This window comes from Tauraco erythrolophus, chromosome 19, assembly GCF_009769465.1.
Source record: "Tauraco erythrolophus isolate bTauEry1 chromosome 19, bTauEry1.pri, whole genome shotgun sequence".
Taxonomy (NCBI): Eukaryota; Metazoa; Chordata; class Aves; order Musophagiformes; family Musophagidae; genus Tauraco; species Tauraco erythrolophus.
Genome location: NC_141483.1, coordinates 13,639,508 through 13,663,476, shown reverse-complemented (window position 1 = coordinate 13,663,476; position 23,969 = coordinate 13,639,508). Strand labels below are relative to the sequence as shown.

At 41.4% G+C, this 23,969-nt stretch overlaps 1 protein-coding gene across 3 annotated transcripts; it reads right to left on the bottom strand.

The window, feature by feature from the left end:
* Positions 1-4,209: 4,209 nt before the first annotated feature.
* BCL7A (BAF chromatin remodeling complex subunit BCL7A) lies at positions 4,210-23,282 on the bottom strand. 3 transcript variants are annotated; one of them, XM_086623378.1, is made up of 7 exons: positions 23,191-23,282; positions 15,141-15,222; positions 11,671-11,767; positions 9,563-9,730; positions 6,577-6,743; positions 6,370-6,396; positions 4,210-5,645 (listed from the first exon to the last, which is right to left on the bottom strand). In XM_086623378.1, the coding sequence occupies exons 1-7, from the start codon at positions 23,280-23,282 to the stop codon at positions 5,574-5,576; spliced, it is 705 nt and encodes a 234-aa protein (XP_086479504.1). In that variant the 3' UTR covers positions 4,210-5,573. The 3 variants fall into 3 exon arrangements, with proteins under 3 accessions (XP_086479504.1, XP_086479505.1, XP_086479503.1); XM_086623379.1 differs by lacking the exon at positions 6,370-6,396 and having other exon boundaries at positions 6,622-6,743; XM_086623377.1 differs by having other exon boundaries at positions 5,604-6,743.
* Between the last annotated feature and the right edge of the window lie 687 nt (positions 23,283-23,969).

Here is a 23,969-nt window from a genome sequence, read left to right as displayed (position 1 = left end):
AAGCCTAACATTCAGCTCTTAGACAGCATCGCATACTCAAGAAAAAGCCACAGTCATATTTAGCTTCAAAGCTGATTATTGCTACCTTATATTAACATTATAAGAAGAAAAAAAAAAAAAGCAATGCTATCTCCCAGGAAGACATTTTGATTGAAAGTACTCTGACTACAAAAACCAAAAACATTTCAAAACCACATTCATAGCTTTACAAAATCTATTTTAAGTCTTACATGTAGTTTGTTAAGAACTAAAAAAAAAAAAAGAAAATCAGAACCACACATCAGGAACAGCACTGTATACAGTACTTCCATGACAACAGCCTATACATTTACCTCACCAAATTACAAGCAAGCCACACTCGCTTCTTCCTGTATGAAAAGAAGGGTAACTTAAAATAAAGTCGCTAGGTAGCAGTGGAATTTCTGTGAGTTAGCAATACACCAAACCATCATTTAAAACAGGGGTAGCAGTCTACAGCTATGACTAACATTTGATGCAGTTCAGTGTTTTCTCCTCTAGTCATCCTCAGTGTAAATACAAGGAAAGAGGCTTCCTCTAAAATAAATCCAGTTATTTTGGAGACAGACCTCTTGGTTTGCCTTTTTAAGATCAGCATTTAGGTGACCAGCCATGGGTCAAGACTCTCAGCTATCCTCTCCTCCTGCACAGTAAAGAATTCCAGGAGGCACAGGAAAACACTAAGGGACCACAACAGCATGTTTTGAATATGCTTTTTCTTACTGTTGCTTTTCAGCAATCCGCAGTGCAAGGCGAAACGCAGGCCACCATCTTCTGATGATGTTCCTTCAACAGCACAGCCTTCTAGCACGGGAGGAGACAGCCACTTACCGACTTGGAATTCGACTGTCATACACACTGAACAGAGACATTCAAGCTGTTTAAAAACATACCCGCAGCGTACTCCACAACACTTAGTGGTAAGAGATTATCCTCCTAAATCTACAGACAGGAAGATAAGCATTCCCATTTTGACGAGGTGGAAAAGCTCGAGGAATCTTACTCATAGCCCCAGACCTGGGGCTGATTGCAGGTGCTGGGAGCCCAGCCATCCCGCTGCCACTCCGCTGGCTCCTCTGCCCATCCTGCTCGCAGGCAAACCACAGAGCCAACCTCCAGCTCTGTACCCGGCTTCTAGGCTCCGCCGTTGCTCACTCCACCCTTCACTGGCACAAGCCTTACCTGTCCAGAGGCCTTTCCTTCTGGGACCTGTCTTGAATTACATCCTTGTTTCTACCTGTTCTTTTCTCTCTCTCCAGTTCCACCTTATATGTAATATCTTTATATAAGTCTACTGATTTAATTCACTCATCCAGAGAAGAAAAACCCCTGACTAAAATGGGCAGTTTTCTTCCCAGGTTAGTGAATTTAAGTGGTTGATGCGGGGATGCTACAAGCACCCCAGTAAATACAAGGGAGGCAACAAAACCCAGCGAGCAGCAGGCAAGCCGGCTGTGGCTCGCCCTTCTGGTAGTGGTGAGCCAGCAGACCCGTTCAGCTGTCTGTGAAACTGCAGGCTACTTTGGGACAGAGCACATGGAACACTAAAAATAAGCTGGACACTTTATATCCATGCTGAATGTAAAGAATCTTTCCAAAACTCTTAAGGAGTCTTACCCTTGCTAGCATCGGACCCGAGCACGTTTCCACACCATGCCCCCCTCCCTGCCAATTTAAGTCACCACGACACATTCGCCAAGTATCATGCCAACAGTAAGCACCTCAAATTACCAAGTTATTCTGCACGTAGCTGCAATTACGTTGGCTGCGTGTATTTGTTTGCTGTTGTTGCAGCGAACTGTCCCCCGCCCTGCTCAGTGAGCTGCTACAACATCAAGACCCCTTTGGTTTACTCGAAGGTGAATCATTTTACACGTTACCGAATGAGACAACACCATAGAACGCAAATTTAAAAATACCATTTATAAAACCAGAAATTTATTGTCAATTTAAAAAAAAAAACCAAACTGAGATGAAGTTTCTTGATAAAAATTATTCACACAGCATTCATGTTGTGATTTTTTATTTTATTTTTGAAATGAAACCATTGTACATTGTACAAACCATAACTACCGATGGAATAAATAAGTGAAAAATTATACTGCTGTACAACACACACACACACAAATCATAAGATGGAAAACGATTAGGTATTGAAGAAAACAAAAGTCTTTACACCTTCTAACAGGCCCTTAGATATAAAGAACATTCCAAACCAGGACAATGTTTATGTATGAAGATAGCCACCCAAAACCAATATTTTATACTGCCTTGTTGATTTTTTTTTGTTGTTTTGTAAGTGCCAGCACTTTTTGGAATGTTTAACAACTACTTTCCCAAGCATAAAAATTCCAAGGAATAGTTCTGCTATAAAATGTTTGGCTGAGTAAATCGCTTATTCAGAAGGCCTTCCCACATGTTCCACAAACTCAGCTAATTTACTTGCTTGCTTCTAGTTTCCTTTTTTTTTTTTTTTTTTTTTTTGTATTTATTTGTAACTGAAGCTCCAACATTCAGCATTGTAGCAAGGAAGCACTTCTTGATATTTGCACTATTTCTAAAACACTAGCTGTATGAGAACTTTCAGTCATCTTGAAGAAAATTACATCTCTCCTTCTGCTCTACGTCTCAATACTTTCAATAAACCCTTTTACAGTGAGTTCATAAAACAAGTTTCTGGTAGAGATAGGTCCAAGCCAAAAAAAGCTGGAATCTGGTTTCAAACCTCAGGTCGATTTGAATTCGATATTCTGGTTTGGTCCCATCTGCACTTTCTGGCATTAAAATGTGTTTAATCACATCCGTTGGCCCATAAATGTTATCAGGCACTTCAAAAAAAGACTAATAACAGTCTTATACACTATTTTGGATTTCTTCATACCAGATAATGTCAAAGTCTCTTCCTTTGGAGACTGACAATAACAGGTCTAAGGAACCCAAATCTATCTGCTTGTTCAGTTGTCTGTTGTCACTAGAATCTCTGGTTAGGAAAAAAAAAAGTTCTGAATGTATTCTGTATAAGCTGTAAATAAAGCATTACTATTTTAGAAATGAAGCCTCTAGGAATATGGTTATGATGCCTTGTCTTGTAAGTCACAGAACAATGAACAGTTCTGAGCAGAAGCCACAGGAGAGAAAAAGGAAGTTTATAATTAAACCTGTTGATGTCAATAATGCCAATAGATGCTTCTATCTAATGAAAAATTTGAGGTATTTTTAGTGCTATTTATATATTTTATTTCTTCCTAAAGTACAGGAATTAGTTTCTAAAAGAAAAGTCTATTTACTCCCTTGGAAACATCTACAAAATTAAAATTAAAAACTAGCTGCGATGCACCTGAAGATAGGGATTAGTAAACATGACTACTTCTCAAAGGTGGCATCAGATTTGTTTTGTTTCAGCATTAAAAACAACAAAAAGTTAGTAAATCAAAAATATTTTTAAGTTTGAATCTTTCTAGATTTGCCCATTTAATATATCAATAGAACTTCTCACAAAATATCACTTAAATCTGAATGTAATATACATACAAATCAATTGTCATTGACCAGTTATCCACATTTTAGGCATACACACAATTCAAGAGAGAATTCTACCGCTTCATTGCATATATTGTGCAAATACAGTTTTTGGCTCCTCATTTCCTTAATTTCAGAATGTTAATGGACTTCATGATCAGACCAGAAATCCCAAAAACTTATTAGGGAGCACACTGCTTTCATGAATGATTTGCAATCAAATTTTATTCAGTTAAAATCCAAAAAGTTTTATTTCAACATAAAAGGAAAAGTTCCGCAACTGAGTGTCGTATGTTATCCGGAGCTCGATCCCACAAACATCTTACGGAAGGTCAGTACTGGCTCCCCACTCCTCCCTCCCTCCAGTCCCTCCCCCCCTCCCCATTGTTTTCCATAATAAAGTGGTAATTGCAAACGCAATGCAGTAGTCTAAGTGCAAGCCATTTTCACTGTTGGAGAATTCAGAAATAAATAAGCTTAATGAAGAGCTAATTATCAAAATGTAGCAACTGGAAGCAATTTTTTTTTTCATTTAAAAAAGTATTTACAGTTCTTAGCTTACAAACTACACGCAACCATTTCCACAGCTGTGAGATCGTATTTTAAATCACAAGTTCCATCTCCCAGACCAAGTGAAGACAGACTGAGGGCCCGATCCAGCAGTACGTATGTACGTACACGCGTGCGTGTGTGCACCGCCGTGAGAAACTAGCAGTTCCCACCGACACCGGGTATTTATAACTGGGAGCTCACCCTGGAAGTACAAAGCCCACTGTAAAATCAGGCCCTCATGACCCGATGCAGATGGTTCTGCGCTTCTGCACGCCACGAATTTGGAGGGAGCTGCACATCCTCGGTGCCTTTCGATCAAGTTTAGCATAAGCACGCTCTGACATAATTGGAAAAGAAGGAACATTTCTAACAATGACGTAGAGACTATGGAAACAACAAGGCTTATTTACAAGACTTGCTGAAAGAAGGAACGAACCCCCAAACACAGTATTAACCTGGAATACAGAAGTAAACATCTTATAAAGAAACAGTACAATGAAATCCAGTTCAGTGAAAACATGATATCAAAAAAGACCAATTGAAAATAAATTCACTGTGCATCAATCCCTTTGATCCTATTTATGTACATAATGGAACTTTTCTGTAAAGTGAGTTGTACCCAGTACAGAGATCTGGACCTAATACGTAAGTATTTTAACTGCTGTGTTATAGTATATATTCAGATCTGGACTATAAATGGTAAACAGATCATATTAACTTCTGATGAAGTTAAGTATTTAGAAGACCAAATTTACAGTTGCGAATGCCATGCATTCAATAAAAGATCTCCACTATAGCTGCTAAAATAAAATATCAAGCTCCTTTTTCTCCTTGGACTCCAAGAGTGAAAATGGCTTCCTGATCTCTATTTGTTAAAAATTTAAGCACCAGGGATTTAAAAACTAAAAACAAAACAAAAACCCCAAACAAAAAAAAAAAAGGAAAAATAAAAAGAAAAAGCCTTACTACATGGCATTATACAAACATAGGCCACTTTGCAAAGGAGACAGTTGCAAAACAACTTTTAAAAGTTAGCACTGTTTTCAGAACACAAGGCACAAAACAAAAGCAGACATCACGCCAGAACAATGAACTTCACATGAAAGCTAATACCTGACCTGTACCATCCTTAAATATCTTACAATGTTAAATAGAGAAATGAAAAACAAAACAAACAAAAAAAAATACAGCAGCAACATAATTGTAATTTTGACTTTAGAAACAGTGCGTAGACCCCTCCTGAGTTGTTTACTCCAACCATTTCAGAGACAGTAACTTAAAAGTTCTCAAATGTTTGTTTCACAGGAAAAAGTTTTCAGTGTCTGAGAAGTTAAACCTTTGTTAGGCTTTCTTGGATTTTTGCTTGGTAACTTGAAAAGTTAGGAGTTCTGTCCTCATCCAAGAGAAGATGCTTAAGTAAGGTTGTTCTATAATTAAGCCCACTGATGTACCTTACATAAAAACTGACCAGAAAAATCTATAGTCTAAATCTCTTCAACACTTTGTTGGGAAGCCTCTACTTTCATCTTTTTAGAAGGTGGCACTCCTTCAGAGTCCTTAATGAGGGGGAAAAGAAAAACAACCACGTTATCATTGCACTCAATTTCGGGCACCATAAACACCAAACAAAAAGCACCAACAAATCCCCTGGTGTGTCACTTGTAAAATACAAAGCATCCCTGGATGCGAGCAGGACATGAGCAAGCGCGTTTGCTTCCTGCAATCACTCCTCTGCTCACATCTTACCGCAACATCTTTACGCTTCTTGTCGTCTACAGACAAAGGGCAAAATTCTAGTTCCGGGCTAAAAACCAGAGTGAATAAATATTCCAAGCAACGGCCTTGATGCGTGGTTATACCTGGACTTCCCTCAGCTCCACACTCGAGCACAACCCCCACCGAGCGCACACGAATTTTCTCCTGCTGCAGCCAAAGCAATGTCTACAGGACAGAACACGCAAGGTTTGGAAAGCGCACGGTGCGCGCTGAAACAAGCCAACCACCCGCAAGGAAAAACAACGGACTGAGCAGCGCTCTGCCTGAGGATCTTGGTGGGAGGGGGACAACTGCAAGGATAATTTCTTTCTCCCACCCACCCAGAATTTTTCACTATACCAGTGAGAAAACATCCAAACACCTCGTCCACTAAATCTACAAAAATTAACTTTCCTACCTGCTATATGCATTTACTTTTATAGAAGGTGTTTTACTTCTGAATGGTCCTGTCCAGCAGGTCAGGTCCAAGCAATTTATTAACATGAAATTTTAATGCTCCCTTACAAAACTAACACCGACTGGTTTAGGAAACTGAAAAGTTAATCAAACCAATCTAGTTCAAATTATGTGAAATGCAAGAAGCCAATCTTATTAACTACAAAACCAGTACACGTACATTTAATACTTTAAACCTGCTTTACTGTCATCACCTTCAGAAACGAGTCTAAGTACATAACTGACCTCCTTACATTTGATTTTCAGTAAAAATACTCTTTTCCAAATTCCAAGTAATTGGGCTTTCACACTTAAAGTTACCTGAGAGTTTTTAGACGCCTCTGTAACTATATCATTTTCTCCAGAGGACTGAATTTCTGCTTTCTCTGAACTATTCATGGAATTTTCCATTGAAGACTGTGAATTCTGTTCATCGGAGGTATCTGCAATTTCAAGAAATAATTTTAAACAAATACACAAAAGAATTCAGCAGGAGCTTTTAGGATGTCTTCTCATCAGCGACATCCCAAACACAGAAATTTCACTCACGCGTAACCATTAATTATAACATACACAACAACTGTATGAATATAACGAATTAAGCTCAAACTCCAGGACCACAACCACTGGCTGCTGCCGGAAGACCGTCACCTTCACGCTGCCAGCAGCGTAGAATTTCTGGAATCACTCCCTAGAGGGAGCTCAGCTCCCACACACCCCGAAACACGGCGCGATGTCAACGCTGTTAGCGAACAAGTTTCAACATAAACTTTGCAAAGGGGCTGATGGCAACTTGCTTCAAACCCGAAGTAAAAGACAGCTACAAAACGGGCTGAATTGCGGTAACTAACGGATCTAAGACTGAGTAGCTAAGGAGAGAAAATAAAGTTAACTGAATCGAAATTCAGCCATATATTTAAAATCCACTTCTTTGCTTGATACTAATTTAAGATAAAATTTAGAAATTCTTAACCATTAAGGTTGTAGATTTTTAAATTCTGGTGCATACTTATGGAGAAGCCTTCCAGTTTGTAATAGCTCTCACTTGCTTTCAACTTTCATGTTCTGGGGTGTTTTGGTTTTGTTGTGTTTCTTTTTTTTTTAAACCCCTTCTCTCTCTCTCTCTCTCTCTCAAAGCAAGACCTACAGAGGACTCAGGGTTAAAGCACTCATTCACTCCAAGTGGGGATGGGGCACTTTAAGGACTGGAATCTGTTCCTTCCTTCACCTCATTTAAAAATCTTTTCTGACTCGAATGAATTCTCACAAGTATGCATGGAGTCAAGTTTTATGAAGTGATCTCTCCACAGGTCCCTGACCCAGGAAACAAAAATTTATTCTAGATGAAGAGAAATGCAAGATCAAAAAAGTTTTTGGACAACTTTGGTTAATGAAGAGGACATAACCAGTGAGTAATGGATATTTTTGTGGTGCGCTGAATTAAAAGCATGGCAAGTATTTCTGAAAGTTTCTCTGGCAGAATTCAAGATAAAGTGACACCTATGATGAGCGGTCTCAAAGATCATATTCAGCAAACTCAGACAGAACCGCCTTATTTTCCATGTCTCACCAGAAAATCATGTTCATACAAGTCCCAAGGGTCAGAAGGAATTTCCATTTCAATTTCTCTTGTGTATGTCTGAGCATACATTGCTACTTGAGCTAAGGAGCACTCTGTGATGTGCGCATCTCTCCATGACAAAAACACACTTAGGAGCAACTTCCACACCGTACATCTCAGCTGCTGTGTTCTCTTCCAGTTCCTCCTGACAGCTACTACTCACGCTGCTGCTGGCCTTTGGGCAAGGGGATCCGTGTTTTCAACTGCCAAGCCCCAAGCTATTCTGATGCCTACAGTGACTTCTTTAGACAGCAACATGTTCTGAATGCCCCTGTTTTCTTTGAGAAGTCCACATTAGGCGTTTCTGACCACCCAGACTGTCCCCGAGCTTTACGGAACCTCCTTGACTTCAGTGTAGTAACACGAGAGACACGTACAAGGTCACTGATTTTATCCAGTTGAGTAAAGTCACAGTTCCAGGGGTGTGATTGAGCGTAACACTTCGGTAGATAAATAACTATTTAATAAATTTTTAAACACGGCATATAAGCAATGGAAAAAAAAACACATTAGCAACGGGTGTTTTTTGCCATTATTTCTCTCTTTCATTTTACAATAACTGGCTCTGGAACTAATCCAGAGAACTTGGTATGATTTTCCCTGAACCTAAATTTAGTCAGGGGAGCACGTATGCTATGTAACAACTTCACACAAGCAGGTTCAGATAGTACTAGACCTGGGAGGAAATCCTTACTGTTTACTGTGACCAAATATGTTGGTTTGAGATTTTTTTGTTCCAATTTGTTTCAGTTTGATGGCAATTCAGTAGTCAAATTTTAACTCAATTAACGATGACAACATTTAAAATACTTAACCATCCTGGTATTACCAAGATAAAAGCTCTAAATTTAACTCGGTTAGTGGATCTACTGAGCTAAGAACTAAATCAGGAGGGTATAATTTAATTGCTTTGCTATGGGAAGAATTCTGCAACCAAATCATTAGAATGGTGTTAAGGACATCTTTTACCTGTTATAACAGGATGAAGAAAGTTATCTTCCCAAGAACATAAACACAGAGCATGTTTCCATTACCCAAAATACCATTCAAAGAGTGAGGTTCAGAACAATCTCTTAACCCACATGAATTTTTAATCTGCACACAACTGCAGTACAATATTGCAACACTTTGGGAAAATCAGGACAGGATTCAGAGCTAACTTTTGAATAACTAACTACCAGGGTTAAGAAAAATGAAAGCTTATATTAAAGTTCACACAATTAAAAAAATAATTTCAAGGTACCTCACCTCTATTTTATTTACACACTGGATAACGAACATTCACAGATCTACAAAAGTAATACTCTCCAGGATTCGTGTGATTACATAGTATCAGCCATTTTAAAGATGATTATAAATTATTTCTTCTTTCGAGACTGAGATTAGGACAACAATAAACCTAGTATTTTGTTTGTTTCCTCTCTGAAAAGACCGTGAATGTCAATCTGACCTTTCCAGTTATATGGAAGGATCACCAGTAGGCCAGAGAGCTTATTGCCCATTTCCACAAAACCGCTGAGAATTCAGATATCATTTCTCTCAAATTCTTATTATTCAGTTCTTAAAATGGATAAGCAAATAAATGATACTCTAAAGGACAACATTTTTTGTATGGCTTCAAAGATGGTCTTCTCAGCTCACCTTCTGAACCAGGCTGCTCCTTCGCTTCCGTCTGAGTTTCGTCAGACTTTACTTCAGTGCCGTCTGCTTGTGTCGCGAGGTTCTGCTCCGGTGCTGGACTTGAATTACTACTGTTTTCTTGTTTTATTGGGGAAGCATCAGCTATTGAACTCTGGTTGCTATTGTCATCTGTTAACAAAAGAGTTAAAAACAAGAAAGTCTCATCTGACAAGGTAAAAAGCACACCTTTATTCTTCCATATGTTTCCTGTACCGTTCCTTGATAACACAAGATATAGTCTAGCTTCTTGGGGATCAAGTCCAAGCGTTCAGGGTAACGCTACATGTAACTTTTTCCACATCACAATTTTTGCTCTTGCAGCCTATGCTGTAATACAGGAGTTTTCTAGCAGTTACTAAATATCAGAAAACTTAAAAAAAGGTACTCTAATATTATACAATAAAATCAAGAGTGTTTTACTCAGATCTCTTCCAAAAGAGCCCAGAATTGTGTCATATGAGTAAAACAGACCAACTGAAGCAACAGTCTCATTTTACAGCCCATGTAACACGGGGCTCATGAAGTGTTCGTGCCGCAGATTTACAAATATCCATCTCTACCATGTTGAGATGAGCAGATAGTTTTTGAAGTGTGTCCTGAAGGTAAAAAAAAACCCTCCCAACAAAATCCCGTCACGGTAAAATGTAACATCCAGTCCCAATATCAATAGTTTCTAAGTGATAATTGTCCAGAATATTCTCTAGCCTCCAAAAACTTGGATCACAGTAAATTTCTGCAGTACAGACCGTGCCTCTGTAGTTAACAGGAAATATTCTGCCTGCACCCTCTTCCTGTGGAAACCAGTGACAGTGGTTTAAGTATCTCAGTTACTACTTTATGGATAGCAGTGGGATGCAACTTCCTGTAATCTTTTGGCCAGTCTAACAACCACGGGTAACCAAGAGGGAAGCTCCCAGTCCTAAAGAAAACTGACCCAGCAAAACATTATTAGTTAATTACTAGCATGGAAGTCGATCCACCGCCTTCCGCAGCTGTACAACCATTACATCCAAAGGACTTCAGAGACACATAGCTGGTGATGGGACCTTCTCTTTTCAGAGCAGCTTGAAGTCAGATCAGATTAAGCTTATCATGAAACTGTACAGTATGTCTTAAAAACAAGTGATATATGATAAAAAAAACAACCAGTATATTCACCTCGCAGATGGGAGAAACAAGACCTGAGAGAATTAAATGATCTGATCAAGGCAAAAGCTAAGAAGTTTGAAACAGATGAAAAATTAATCCAGATCTGTGAAAATCCTGCTCAATTCTCTAACTGCAAGACCATACTCACTGTCAACAGTGCGAAAACCAACCAGGAGGCAATACAAATGCAAATAAAACTGAAATGAAAAATTTACAACCCACTAAAAAGTGATCTCTCTCTTCTCAGCTCAAATAGTGCTGCATTCTCAGTCATAATTGTTATCCAAACACCTAGAAGGTAAAAAACTGAAACAGAGCTGAGCTGTGCAAGCTCCTCTGTAATAAATACCAAGTTAACACTCAACAGTTCACATTAAAACAAAAAAAAAACTAAAATGACATAACAGTGCCTGACTGGCAAGCAAAAAAATGCTTTCTTAACCAGTTAATTTCATTAAGCTGAAGTAAAAGGAAAATACTGCAGAACCAGAGCTTGCCTTCTTGGCTCTTACAGAATTCTTTTGACCTGACTCACCTATAGTTAACAAGTGCAAAACCTGCACAAATTCTAACAGGTGCCACTAAGCCTTTAGGGTCTTTTGGTTCTTCAAGCAGCAAACTCAAGAGTTACTACTTCACCTGAGTGTACTAGTTTGAATGGTAGATATTTCTATTTTTATTTTCATATTTAGCTCCACCAACAATTTTTTTTCCCACACACACAGAGCCCAAATAAAAATGGCATTTACACAACTGGTAGTACATCCGCAGAAGAGAAGTCCAAGGTACCAAAAGAGTATCTGATGCTGTTTTCACTTTGACTCAATCACACTGTCCAAGCAACAGAGAATTTCACACTGTTAGCTTATACTTTCATAGCAGCGTAACAGGGTAATTGGGGCTGACCTTCTCCCACTCACCATGCATGTCCATCATCCCTGGAGAGGAGCTGTTCTCTGGAGTGGTTACTTCAGAACCACATTTTTCATCTTTGCCTTTTTTCTTATTCTTATTTTTCTGAAAAGCAAAAGGTACCACAAACAAATGAGACTATCGCCACAAAGGGAAATCCACGTTGCAATATAAAACCCTTCCCACTCATTACTTCTGTAAGCATCTCACTTGAAATTAAGTGAGAAATAAGAGCAAGGTCGCCCAATAATCACTGACATTATCAATAATGCATTAGTCCCAATAACTGCAGGGCTGTTTTTCTAATTGCACTTTTCATGACACAAAACACTAGGATGTACATGTTTTTATCCAGAAATTCTAGTAACAGTGAGCACTTAAACATGTTTTTCATTTTCAAACAATCGCACAATTTTTGTAAAAAGTGCAAGAGCTCTCAATAACACCCCTCGTTCTACAAACAGGGAATCTGAGGCACGACGACTGAACGGCTCGCTGAAACTCCGTGGGGGAACTCTGTACTCAGCCCAAAGAGCTGCAAAAGACAGGTCAAAAGAATCTGCTACAGTGGAAATAGGGAAGGAACACTGCTGATCAGAGGCAGGACTAGGATTCCTGAAACTACCCAATTTCTGAGCTCGTAATTCTGCTCACTGTATAGTTTATGCATATCAACACAGTGCTACAAACCTCCATACACTCTCCCTTTCATATCAAAAAGCTTGCAGAATACACCTAGACAACATGAATGCATGCACAACAGGAATCGTAACAGATCTACAATTTTTACACTAAAGAGACACCTTTTACCTCCTTCTCAATGACCAACATTGCAGAGACCTCCTCCTTCTCTACAACTAATGTTGTTTCTTCATTAAAACTAAAGGACGGATTAAGAAAACTCAGATTGGCCTAAAACAAAGAGCATGAGAAGACAGTCCTACGTGAACAACAGGTCACCACATGCTCATGACCGAACAACTGTATGGACTGCAAGCATTAAAACAAAGGAGGAGACAGTGGCATCCATCACGTGGAAAATCTGCGTCTGTCCGCTAAGGGATGCAGCATTTCCAATTAAGAGGTGACGTAATCAGTCTCATAGGAGAGAAAGAGCAGCTGCACTGCTTTTGGAGGAGCCTGCGTGCCTGCTGAGAAGACAATTAACAGCCTGACTCTAGGAAGAACACTCGGCAACCCATCCATTTGGCTAAGGCGATGTCCTCCAACGAGGGACGGAACTAAAATCACAACCAAATACAGTCTAAGACTGCAGAAGAAATTCAACAAGTGATACCTGGAAGGTCTCTTCCCTCTAGATTATCAGGCTTATTTTTAAATTTTATTTTTACTTCAACGAAGCCAGATTTTATTCCCTACTATGCGAAACGGGTGAAAGCACATGGACTTCTTTACCTTTGCAAAATGAAAGTTCAGAAAGGACATCCTCTCTCTCAGGTTTGGGTTATGTTTTGTTTTTAAAGGTAAAAAGGACACTTCCACCACAAAAGAAATACTGAAAAAATGACTGAGAGTAATTTAATCTGAAAAGTTTTTTTAAAAAAGGTTTAACCGTTGAAGTGGTAAGGTTCTACAACAGCCTTCTAAAACTAGTAAAGGAAAGAGTCTAGCTAATTCCAGTTCAAAGAAATGTCAAAGTGGCTTAGGAACAACATGTGAGGAGGGAAGTAATCCAATCTGCGTTCACTAAAATCAAAGACAACTTCCATGTGAAACATGAAGCAGTAAAAAAGATCCCATTCCTCTTTTCTACTAAAAAGCAAGTATACTGCCTGCTCCTTCACAAGTGGATGAAATCAGATATAAAAGGATTAAATCGTCACAGTGAACCCCTACCTGATATTTAATTTTTAAATATATGCAATTTTGTGAGAACTGTACAATTGTGAGAAGTTCCAGGCCAAAGACAGATACATCAAGTCTGCAGCAACTGCAGCTGCACAACAGCCTCCACTTCTAATGAACTGGGGCTGCAGGACACGGAAGTAACTGGTCTCGAACCAGTGCCTCTATTTGAGCAAACAGGAAGCCTAAACTTGAAGATGATGGCTCAAAAAATACAATTAAACTCTGCACATAGAGACTGTTACACAAACCCATTCTCAACAGAGAATCTGACTTCAGGTACCCGTCCCCCTGAAAATTCATCCAGAAACTCACTAGCAATTCCCTTTCCAAGTTCCGCGGTACCCATCATGCGAGCAGGGCTTAACTGCGGGAAAACAATTTTCAGAAGCCATAAGCCTAAATATCTCTGTCACATAGACAGCACAGCTTTTTCCCCCGAAGTATTATAAACAATAAAATCAAGACAAAACGTTGGACAACAAGAAAGAATGAAAAAGTTTCTGTAAAGAAACCAGGAAAGGTTTCCCAGTTCACAAGGGGTTATTTCACAGAGATGCTGCTCACGTGCTGGAAGATTTCAAGAACTTATCACAACTCTGACAGTCACAGAAATCTGTGGTGCAATCAAAAGTACAGAAGAAACAAACTCAGTTAAAACAAGGCTAATCAAAAGCAGGTCTTGAATTTGGACTTTGAATAAGACAAGATTATGACACTGTCTTGTCTGAGAAAACATCATTTTACACATTTGTTAACATAGTAGTTTTCTTCCAGATAGATCTTAACTCGTATTTCAAACAAAGTAAAAGCACATGACAGCCCAAGGAAGGAGTACCAAACTCAGGATATATATTCTATTGTATCATTAATTTACTGTGGTACCATGGATTAGTTTTATCTCTGTAACAACATCTCAATTTATAAAATGAGAGCAATGTTCATTTTGAAAAACAATTTGTAAGCCTTATCAACTCTGATTTTTACACTTATTTTTATGCCACATGATTGTATCATGGCAAATGAACAGTGCACACTAAGAACATAAACATGATGCACACATAAAACATTTATCAAGAGAAAATACACATCACAATAGAGGCACATCTGCTGTGTTGCTTGGGCTGGACATCTTAATACAAGGGATCTCAGTTCCATATGATTTTCCTACCCTTACTTCAGTGTTTTGCACCTATTTTTGAGCAAAACAGCAGTACAGATAGAACACGTTTTCCCCACAGGTCCAAACCAGCTACTTTCCTTTAAAGCATCAGACAGAAAGAGGAGAAAAGTAATCAATGTCTTAGCTTTCCATCCCCATCTCTCAATTGTTACGTTAGAGAAAGTTTTCAAAAACCAGTTTCAGGCTGAATGTTTTAACAGCCATCTGAGAATTGATCCAAGTTGACTCCGGGAAGACTGCCACCCACTGAACCATCACCTTCTGTAGAGATCAACATTTTCCCTACAGCTCTTCTATTCAAATGCTTGCAAGGCCCACACCAGTCTTAGCTTAAAGGCTCCAAGAACAGAGAGCGTATTTCTTTTGACTTGCCCTAAACGTGAGTGTCTACATCTTGAAAAAAAAACAAGACATCTGCAGGATACTTACATCATCAACTTTAGGCTCTGTTACTGGTACCCATTTGTAAATCCTTAGGGATGTGTCGCCAACTGTCACCCACTTCTTCTCCCTATAAAATTACAAGGCAGGAGAAGTTAAAGTTAAACTTGGGATTCAAAAGAAAGTGATCTACTATTGCAAGTTGTCAAGGATTTAAATAGGCTATTAAGTAGGATGATCTCTGTTAACGGTCATCTTTAACTGCATTGTGCAAATTGTTCTTTGCATTTCAAAAACTTGTTAGAGCACTGCTAACCTCCAGATTTCTCAGGGCTGTGACTTGACTAAGCGAGTAACTGCAGTAGCAGTAATAAAATCTGGATTAAAGATACAGTTAAGAGAACAGCTATTGAAAATGCAGATTTAATGCCTACAATTTGCACTTAAGTTTCTAGAAAGCAGAAGAGGTTTTAGACAGACCAGTGTGTTTTGATTGTCATGAAGCTGTTTAATGGTATTAGAGATCTAAAAGCACTTTGACCATCTGAGTTTTGGTTTTGGGCAGAAATTTGCTGCTGGCAACACTCAACACTCCTGCCAGACAGCTCTGAAATTCGAGCCTTAGAACCAACAGCCTTCTTGGTACCAATATGTGCCGTGATGCCGAACTGGGCCTCCGGAGAGCCCAGCTCTCTTGGACAGCAAAGGCTGAGAGGGCTATCAGAGAGGGAAAAAGCAGAACCTAGGGCACTCTGGGCAGACCCCTGCCAGCCATCCGTGCAGTCATGACATTGTGAAGTCGTGACATTGACAAATGCACAGGGAATCTGGCTGGAGGGCTTCACTATGTTAGGGTGTCACGCAGACAGGGAAGAATGCTGAACGTTCAGTTAAAGGGATGAATTCCTTGAGCTCTTGACATCAGAATATCAAAAGAAGGTCCACAATGCCAGAGAAATTTCATCACATTTCTGTGATCAGTTTGCAGGTCACAGATTACCACTGCTGGTTCCTGGGTTTGTAATACAACAAATGGATCGATTAAAAGTTAACAACAAAGACCAATTCCATTAAATATTCAGGAACATCTGAAATTAATTTGGCATGAGATCTCAAGCATTTTTCTTTTTTGAAAACACATTTAAATAATAGATTTGGGATCCAGTTATATATTAAAAAAAAAAAAAAATGTTCTTTGCAGGATGGGAGAAGCTGGATGTGACTCCAAATATGTGATAGCTCCATTTTTATAAAGGGCTTCCAGAATCAAAAGCAGCCACATTGTACAAATGCCACAAACATCCTCCTAACTATTTGTTTTAGCTACTAAAGCCAATCTTATTTGTTTTTCCTCTAGAGACACCTTCCTGTTTAAAAAAAAAAAAAAAAAAAAGAGGCAAGCTCTATATGGCAATTTGACAATTTGATAAGTTTTGGATCTGTCCACAAGGATATTTTAATTAAAGTACAAAACTATTTCAGATTTGTTTCTTACCCACTGGTGCTCTTGGAGCACAGTTTTACCCTCAGTGTGTTTAGATACATCCATTTGGGTACACTAGATGGCTGAAGTATGTCAAAACCTAATTTTACGCTAATTTGGAGCTCTACTGCTAGATGTGATAAAAATGACAGGGGAGATGAGGGCATGTCAATAATGAGAGCGTACTTAATTGTGAAGAGATGATCATGACATAATTTATTTTTTTTTAAGGATACAAGACAAACTAAACTTACTTCTACTCAGCAAAACCTTTTCAATTATGGAAATAAAACCAGCTGGGGTTTTGTTTTGGGTGTGGGGAAAGGTGAATAAATGTTTTAAAAAAAAAAAAAATCAAGATTTTAGTCTTTTCCTACAGCAAAATATTACTTAGAGATGCTGCACTGGAAAACCAAAAGTTCAAGATACCTGTTAGCATCTCAAAGCAGCCTCACACAGCATCTTCACTGGACAGACTGTAGAACACAGGAGGAAACCTATATTAGTAACTTTTTCCTTCTAGTATTAAAGTTAGCCCTGACATTTTAATTCTTTTGAGCTTCTTAAGTAACACTTTAAGTTTTGATAACTCTCAGCTATAGGGACTTCTTTACTGAATTCGATACGCAGTAATTCAGACGACAATGGGAATAGGAATATTTTGTGATGGAAGTACACCAACATCCCAGTCCTGCAAACACTTATGGCTAAAAAGAAAACCCAACATCATACTGCTATTATTCAAATATTTCACATGTGTAAGCATTTACAGTATTGAAGGTTTAAGATCATAAAAGTATTAATAAGAAAAAAGACGACAACCTCCGCTAAAACTTAATAAAATCATTGGCAGCACTAAAACAAATTTGTTAACAAAGAAACGTAATGACTTTCAGACATTTAAGATCAACAGGGTAAAATAACTTCAGGATTTAAGATGTTTATTGCAAATCAAGCTTCAAATATCTGTAATACTGCCTCTCCATTTCAAAACAAAAAACAAACCAATCAAACAAACAAAAAAAACCCAAACCACTTCTACTCTGAACACTCACTTTTTACCTTTTGTCCAAAGACACCATCCCAAGCTGCTGATCAGGGACCTTCCTTTCCATTTAGTGAAAACTGACAACTTACTGATGCTGCCCATAACAATAAGTGTGCTAAATGCAGCACAAACTACAAAATATTCTCACTGACCAAACGCTGGAGTAGGAACGAGCAATTAATGAACTCTTGTGCCCATTCTGTTGTGAAACTTTAAGCAGTTTCTCCATCTGTTTTCCTGTCTGTAAAATGGACCTGTTGTTGAACCCACTCATCCTGAGACCCTCACCAGAATCCCACCCCCGTGACTCTTCCACCTTTGTTAAGTGATCACTAGGCAGTAACTTTCATTGTACCGTACCCTGTTACACTACACAGGTTCACCTCTATATTGACTGGTGGACTGGAAAAGGTGGTTGATGGAACACCATGAACCTGACAGTTAATCAGGCTAAAAACGTGGCCATCATCAACTTATCTGCCCATGTCAGCCTGACAAACTCCTTAGCTTTTAAAAAAACCCACATTTTTCTGCTTTCAAACCTCTCCTGTTCCTCCCTGAAAGACTCAGGAGTAACAATGGAAAATGGCAAAACTTAAAATATATACAATAACATTTTTTTCTCTTCATCTTCCACACTGAAAACTATCTTAAGTATTTTAGTTATAATAAATTCAGAAACTAATCAATGCAACAGAAACAAACCCTTATATTTATCTGAAATTGCGTTAGAGCATTTTTGAATTCTGAACCGTACCTGCACAGCATTCAAAGGACAGCCAAGGATTCGTAGGGTAAGCACTAGTATCAACACTTCTCTAGTGCTTATGCCCAAGACGTACCAATATCCTAGAACTTACATGATTATATACCCAATTCCGCATTCTAAACAGCCCAAGACTCTTAAATATATTTATATTTTGTATATTAACACTAAAGCTCAAAAAATGAATATCAAATTCCTTGTATAAAAGTAATATACCAGTGAGCAAACACAACAGTGTATATTACACTTATACATAAAGTGTCAAGGCAGCTTCTGCAGCGGCAATGAGTGCGAGAAACATTTCATGGCACAGAAACAGAAAGCCTTTCCTGCCAAGATATTGTTGTTCAAGAAAAGGCTTTCACACTTGCTTGGCTTTCCACCGTTGACTACCATTTATCATAGTGATCTGTATTTACACAAGGATTTGCTCCCACATACCCCATCTTCTGCTGATGATCACGAAGTGACGTCATAATGCTGAATTTATCACATCACACTCACTTGCATTGCAACAGAGTTTGGTGAAAATCACAGAATTATGACCTCCCTGTGGGATCAAGCAAAGGAGAAAGGGGAATGGGAAAGAAAATGCCATTATTATACACAAAAAAAAAAAAAAAAAAAGATTTTTTTGAAACATAGGCTTGCTTCTCAGAGCACGCCTGTTGCTGTGTAGGTGCTTCTCTAGTGACTAAGGTGAAGTAGCCCCAAATACACACGGTGTTTCTTGACCACGCTGCAAACACAATAAAATACCACATAGCACGAACGAGCAAAGACTAATGGTTCAGGATACCTTCTCTCTGAGTTTATCTAAATACGATGCATTACGAGTCCCCTTTAACGTACACGGGCCAGCGTGTTTTTGAGCAAGTTCTGCTGTGCTCCACGTTGCAATGAGCACCTTTTCTCACAGTGAAGAGCAGCATGGCTTACGCACGATAAAACTCTACCTTTAACACACACCCAGCTTCCGCTGAAGTCAGAGAGCATATCCTGGCTCAAAAAGAAATAACCATGAGCCAGAAAAAAAATGCATTGTACTTCAAGCATGGTAACAGCGTGTTTGGGCCGCTACAGTACTTCACTGCCGTTCCTGCACACACATGTGGTGTTTTCACTTCAAGTGCCACCACATGAACTACAATCTTAGCAGGAAACCAAACAGAGCCAACATAGCCAGACTAAACTAGGGTGGCAATCTGGTAGCAGCAAAGAGTCTTTTCCAAAGACATCATGTTACGACGTTCTACGTCTGAACTACTTTTCAGAGTGAGAGCCTATTTTAAGAAGGAAGCATGAGCAGCAAAACCTGCAGAAGCTCAATCTCAGAGCATTACATACCACACAAAAATATTTTAGCAAGTCTGAATGGAGACAGCGAACAGAAAAGCTACAGTAGCATTGCCTAGAAATTCTCCTCTAACTCACAGCCAGCAATCCCCACCATCGCACCGGGTAACACGATCTCACTGCCCCTTGGTGACTTTGCTCCTCAACTTTTACACAACGCGCTTTTGTTTTAAGCTACATCCCAAGTCATGTCTGGCTCTATAGCCAACTCTCTGCCGTAAGAAACGCTTAACACTTTCTGTAAGTACTTTCAGGAGTTGTCCAGGTTCACCTCTTCTTCATAACGTGCTACCACTATCCCTAGATTCGGGCTTTGATGGGTCAGAAAAAGGTCAAGGGACTTCTGCAAGGATATTGCGATTCAAAGACGAGCAACACAATGAGATCTCCTCATTCCTCGTGCGTTCTCTAAGTCAGGGTACCTATTCCCAGCAGCCACACCATACCTCCATCCTTAAATGTTTGCACGGTTGTCCAAAAGCTCAGCAGTGCTATGTATCTATGCAAATTATTTCACTGCCTCCCAAGACGTCTTACCACTTCTGCTTGCCTCCTGACCACTACCCGTCTTTTAGTAAATGTCTGCATTTTCTTTCATTTAATAAATCAGACTTCTATGAAACAAAAGTGCTTCTCGTACTTTTCTAATGCTGGTTGAGGGCACAATAGTTTTTGCCTCTCTCTTCTTGAGAACCCATTTAGAATCCACACGTAGCCATCAATCTTTAAAGACAAAAAACTACCCTGTACCTTTCACGATTCCTTGAGATACATTTCTCTCAGAGGACTTTTTAAAATAGACTGAAAGAAAAGTTGTAAGTACTGCTAAAAAAAAAAAAAAGTAGAACTACCCTGTTAGCCATCGAAATTTAAGGTTTCTGCCACAAAAATACAACATAACCATGGATTCTGTAAACACGTGTTAAGTGTTTTCCAAAATAGATACTCATTCACGAGAGTGGTTTAAACAAAGGAGATAAGGTTACAATAATCTCAAGATAAAAATGTAACAACTTCACTGTTTACTACTAAGTTCCAGTAATACCAGAAGTGCCAGGCGCTCTACAAACACGCACCAAGATAGGGTACCTGCATCAAAGGGCTCGCTGTCTAAAAAAGAATGTGTATTTTCTACGGAACAAAGTCTGCCCTGCTGGAAAGTGCTTTCCAACAGGCACCCTCACAGACGTGGCAGTACAGGCATTTGGTATTGTGGCACCCCAAGGCTGCTGCACGCCTTCACAGGTCGGTAAAGCTTCGGGTCGCACGCACCGGAGCCACTGTCCGCTCAGGAGAGTTCACAGTTCCGTCTGCCTCCCTGCTCATCTTCGGAACGCAGCACTCCGAGTGCAGAAACTCCGTTCTATGAAATGCTGGATTCAAGGTATTTTAATCTTCAGTGGCTGCATTTCCACAGAAGAGCTGTGGATGGCAACAAATTGCTCCTATTATGCAAATGAAACTGCACACTTGGAAATTGCCTATGTGGCTCTTCTGAAGATGCAGGAATTGCTAGCGTGTAAAGTTCAATTTAACAAGCCAAGTCTTTTCAAAACATTTAAACCACAAGACACAGAACCTCTCTTGCTAATTTCCCACTGTGCTTGACTGTAGGTAGGGGGGAACCATGAGATTCACCTTCAAACTATGATTCCTTTAAAAATAAGAAAAATGGTTTATGCAAATACTTGTGAGATGCACACGCAAAAGGCCATGTGAATACTTCCGACAATAATAAAAAGATACATTGCATGATTCTGTGTAGGAACCCTTTAAAGCAAGTTGTCTCTCATGAGGGTTAAAAGGTATAAAATCTATTTATACTGTAAGATTTCTGTTTTACAGAGGAAGCCATAGCAACTGACATGATGGCAGAGAGCCCTTGCCAGGCAAAAAAAATAAATTAGACATTTTGTTGAATGGCCAAGCTTCTGCCTCTACTCCTCTCTGAAAACCACAAACTAGGATTCAAAGGAAGTACTCTGCGCTCATGAATGAAATACCTACAGACGACATAGTCCCACATACCCAACAACGCTCCTGTTTGAACAAAAGTCCTGTCACATTGCTCTATATTGTTCCGACGCTTCAAAGCTGGCCCACCAGTCAGCAAACTGCACTTAAAAACACCACCCGAGTAGAAGAGAGTTCCTGAAACCAACCGAACCGCGGTGCTCGGGCTGCTCCGGCTCCCTACACAATGGCTGGATTCTTTGAAATCCCCATCTCATGCCCTGCGTTATTGGACACACGTCCCGATTCTTTGTCCGGCTCAAGCCAACGGGCCCATTCATCTGCTCAAGGCCATTTAAAACGTAACGAGCCGTCTCACCCGAATAACAACGCGTTTAATTCTGTATTTTGCTTTTCTTTTAATGGAAGCGAAGCGTTAGCTGTGGATTGCAGCAGAAGTGCCCCCTCATCTTACCAGGTTCCAAAAAGCTGAGTTATGCAGATTAACACCAACCCAAGGGATTTCCTAGTGGATTTCAAATGTTTAACGAAAGTATTTTAAGATACGTGCACAAAGACTGCTGAACGGTCAACTTCTGGAAGAAAGATTCCCTCTCGAGTCACACTGGCACTGCTCTTTATCCCATCCAAAAACCCTGGACCGACCGTGCGGAACATCGCAGCGGCTGTTCTACTGTATTGTTTAAACACCTCATGTTTATTTTCCTAACAAAAGCAGAGGAAAAAAAAAAAAAAAAACAACAGAAGCGGGAAAATGCCAAGACACGTTTAAGGCCTAACGAAATGGAATTATTTCACTATGGGTACAACCTTTAATTATACAATCTAAAACAAATTCCAGCGGCGATTTCACGCGCTCTCCTGCTCCGCTCGGGATTTACAACCGCCGGAGCGTTTGCGGGAGGCGATCGCGCTCGGCTTTGCTGCACTTACGCGCAAACCTCGGGAACTTGGAAGGCAAAATAAATAAATAAAGGTGTAATCATAAAAAATAAACTCTTGGGCGCCTTACAGGGGTATTTTTAACGCGTTTTTAAGGAAAAAAAACAAACACTTCTTTGAGCATTAGTTGGACACCGGCGGCGCGGCTCCCCCAGGCCCGCTCCTCGGGGCCCTTTGTAGGGGAGGGCGGCGGGAGGAGCCGGCCCCGACCCGCCGCCCGCCCCCGCCGCCGCCCGGCCCTGCCCGGGATCCGCGGTGCGGCGGGCCGGGGTCGTCGGGAAGCGGCGGGGGTCGTCGGGGAGGGGGCTCGGCCGCACAATGGAGCCGCCTCTCGCCCTCACACGCCGCCACCGCCTTCATGTGACTCGCAGGAGCGAAATGGCTTCTGGGTGCCGCCGGCTCCCCGCCCCCCGCGGCCGCCCGGCGGGCTCCGGCCCCGTGAGGGCACGGCGGGGGGAGGGGGGGGGGGGGGGCGACAGGGGGTGAGGGAGGGCGGGCGCGGGGTCCCGGCGCGGCGCGGCCCGCTCACCATTTGCGCACTTTCTCGATGGCCGCCATCACCCGCTTGATATCATCCTTCGCCCGGCTCCGGGTCTCAGCCCGCACCGACCGGCCCGACATGCTGCTGGGGCGGGGGGGTGGTGGGGAGGGGGGCGGCGGCAGCGGCGGCGGCCTCGGCGAAGAATGCGGCGCTCGGCACTACTCGCGGCGTCCGTCCGCCCGCCCGCACAATGCTCCCTGCGCTCGGCGCGGCGCGGCTCGGCTCGGCTCGGCTCGGCGCCGCTCGGCTCCGCCCGCCCGCCGGGGCCCGCGCACTGCGCACGCGCCCCGCGCCGCCGCCGCCGGCAGCCCGCGCGCGCGGGGCCGAGCGGGGGAGGGGTCGGGACTGGCGCGGCGGGGGGACGGTGGGCGGCGGGACCGGACCGGGCGCCCGCGTCCCTCTGTCGGCGTCGAGGGGGCAGAGCCGGGGGGAGGAAGAGAGAAAGAGGACGGGGGGCTGCCCCGACGCCCGGCTCCGCCGCTCCGGTGCTGGCGACACCGCCTCAGCGCTTCCCGCCGTGCCCCCCCGGAACCGTGGGGACAAACCCGTGCGAGCCCGCGGGCTGCGGCGCGGCTCCCCGGCCCCGCGGGCTCCGCCGGTGCCAGACAGCCGATCCGCTCGCCCGCAGCCCCGTGCTCGGTGCAGGGATGCCGGTGCAGAGCCCCTCTCCCGGGCTCCCGCGTGACAGTCCCGTCCCGTCCTTGCGCACGTCGCTGGGACGGTACTGCAGACCCTGAGCTTGGGGATGGGCAGTGCTTCCCGTTAAG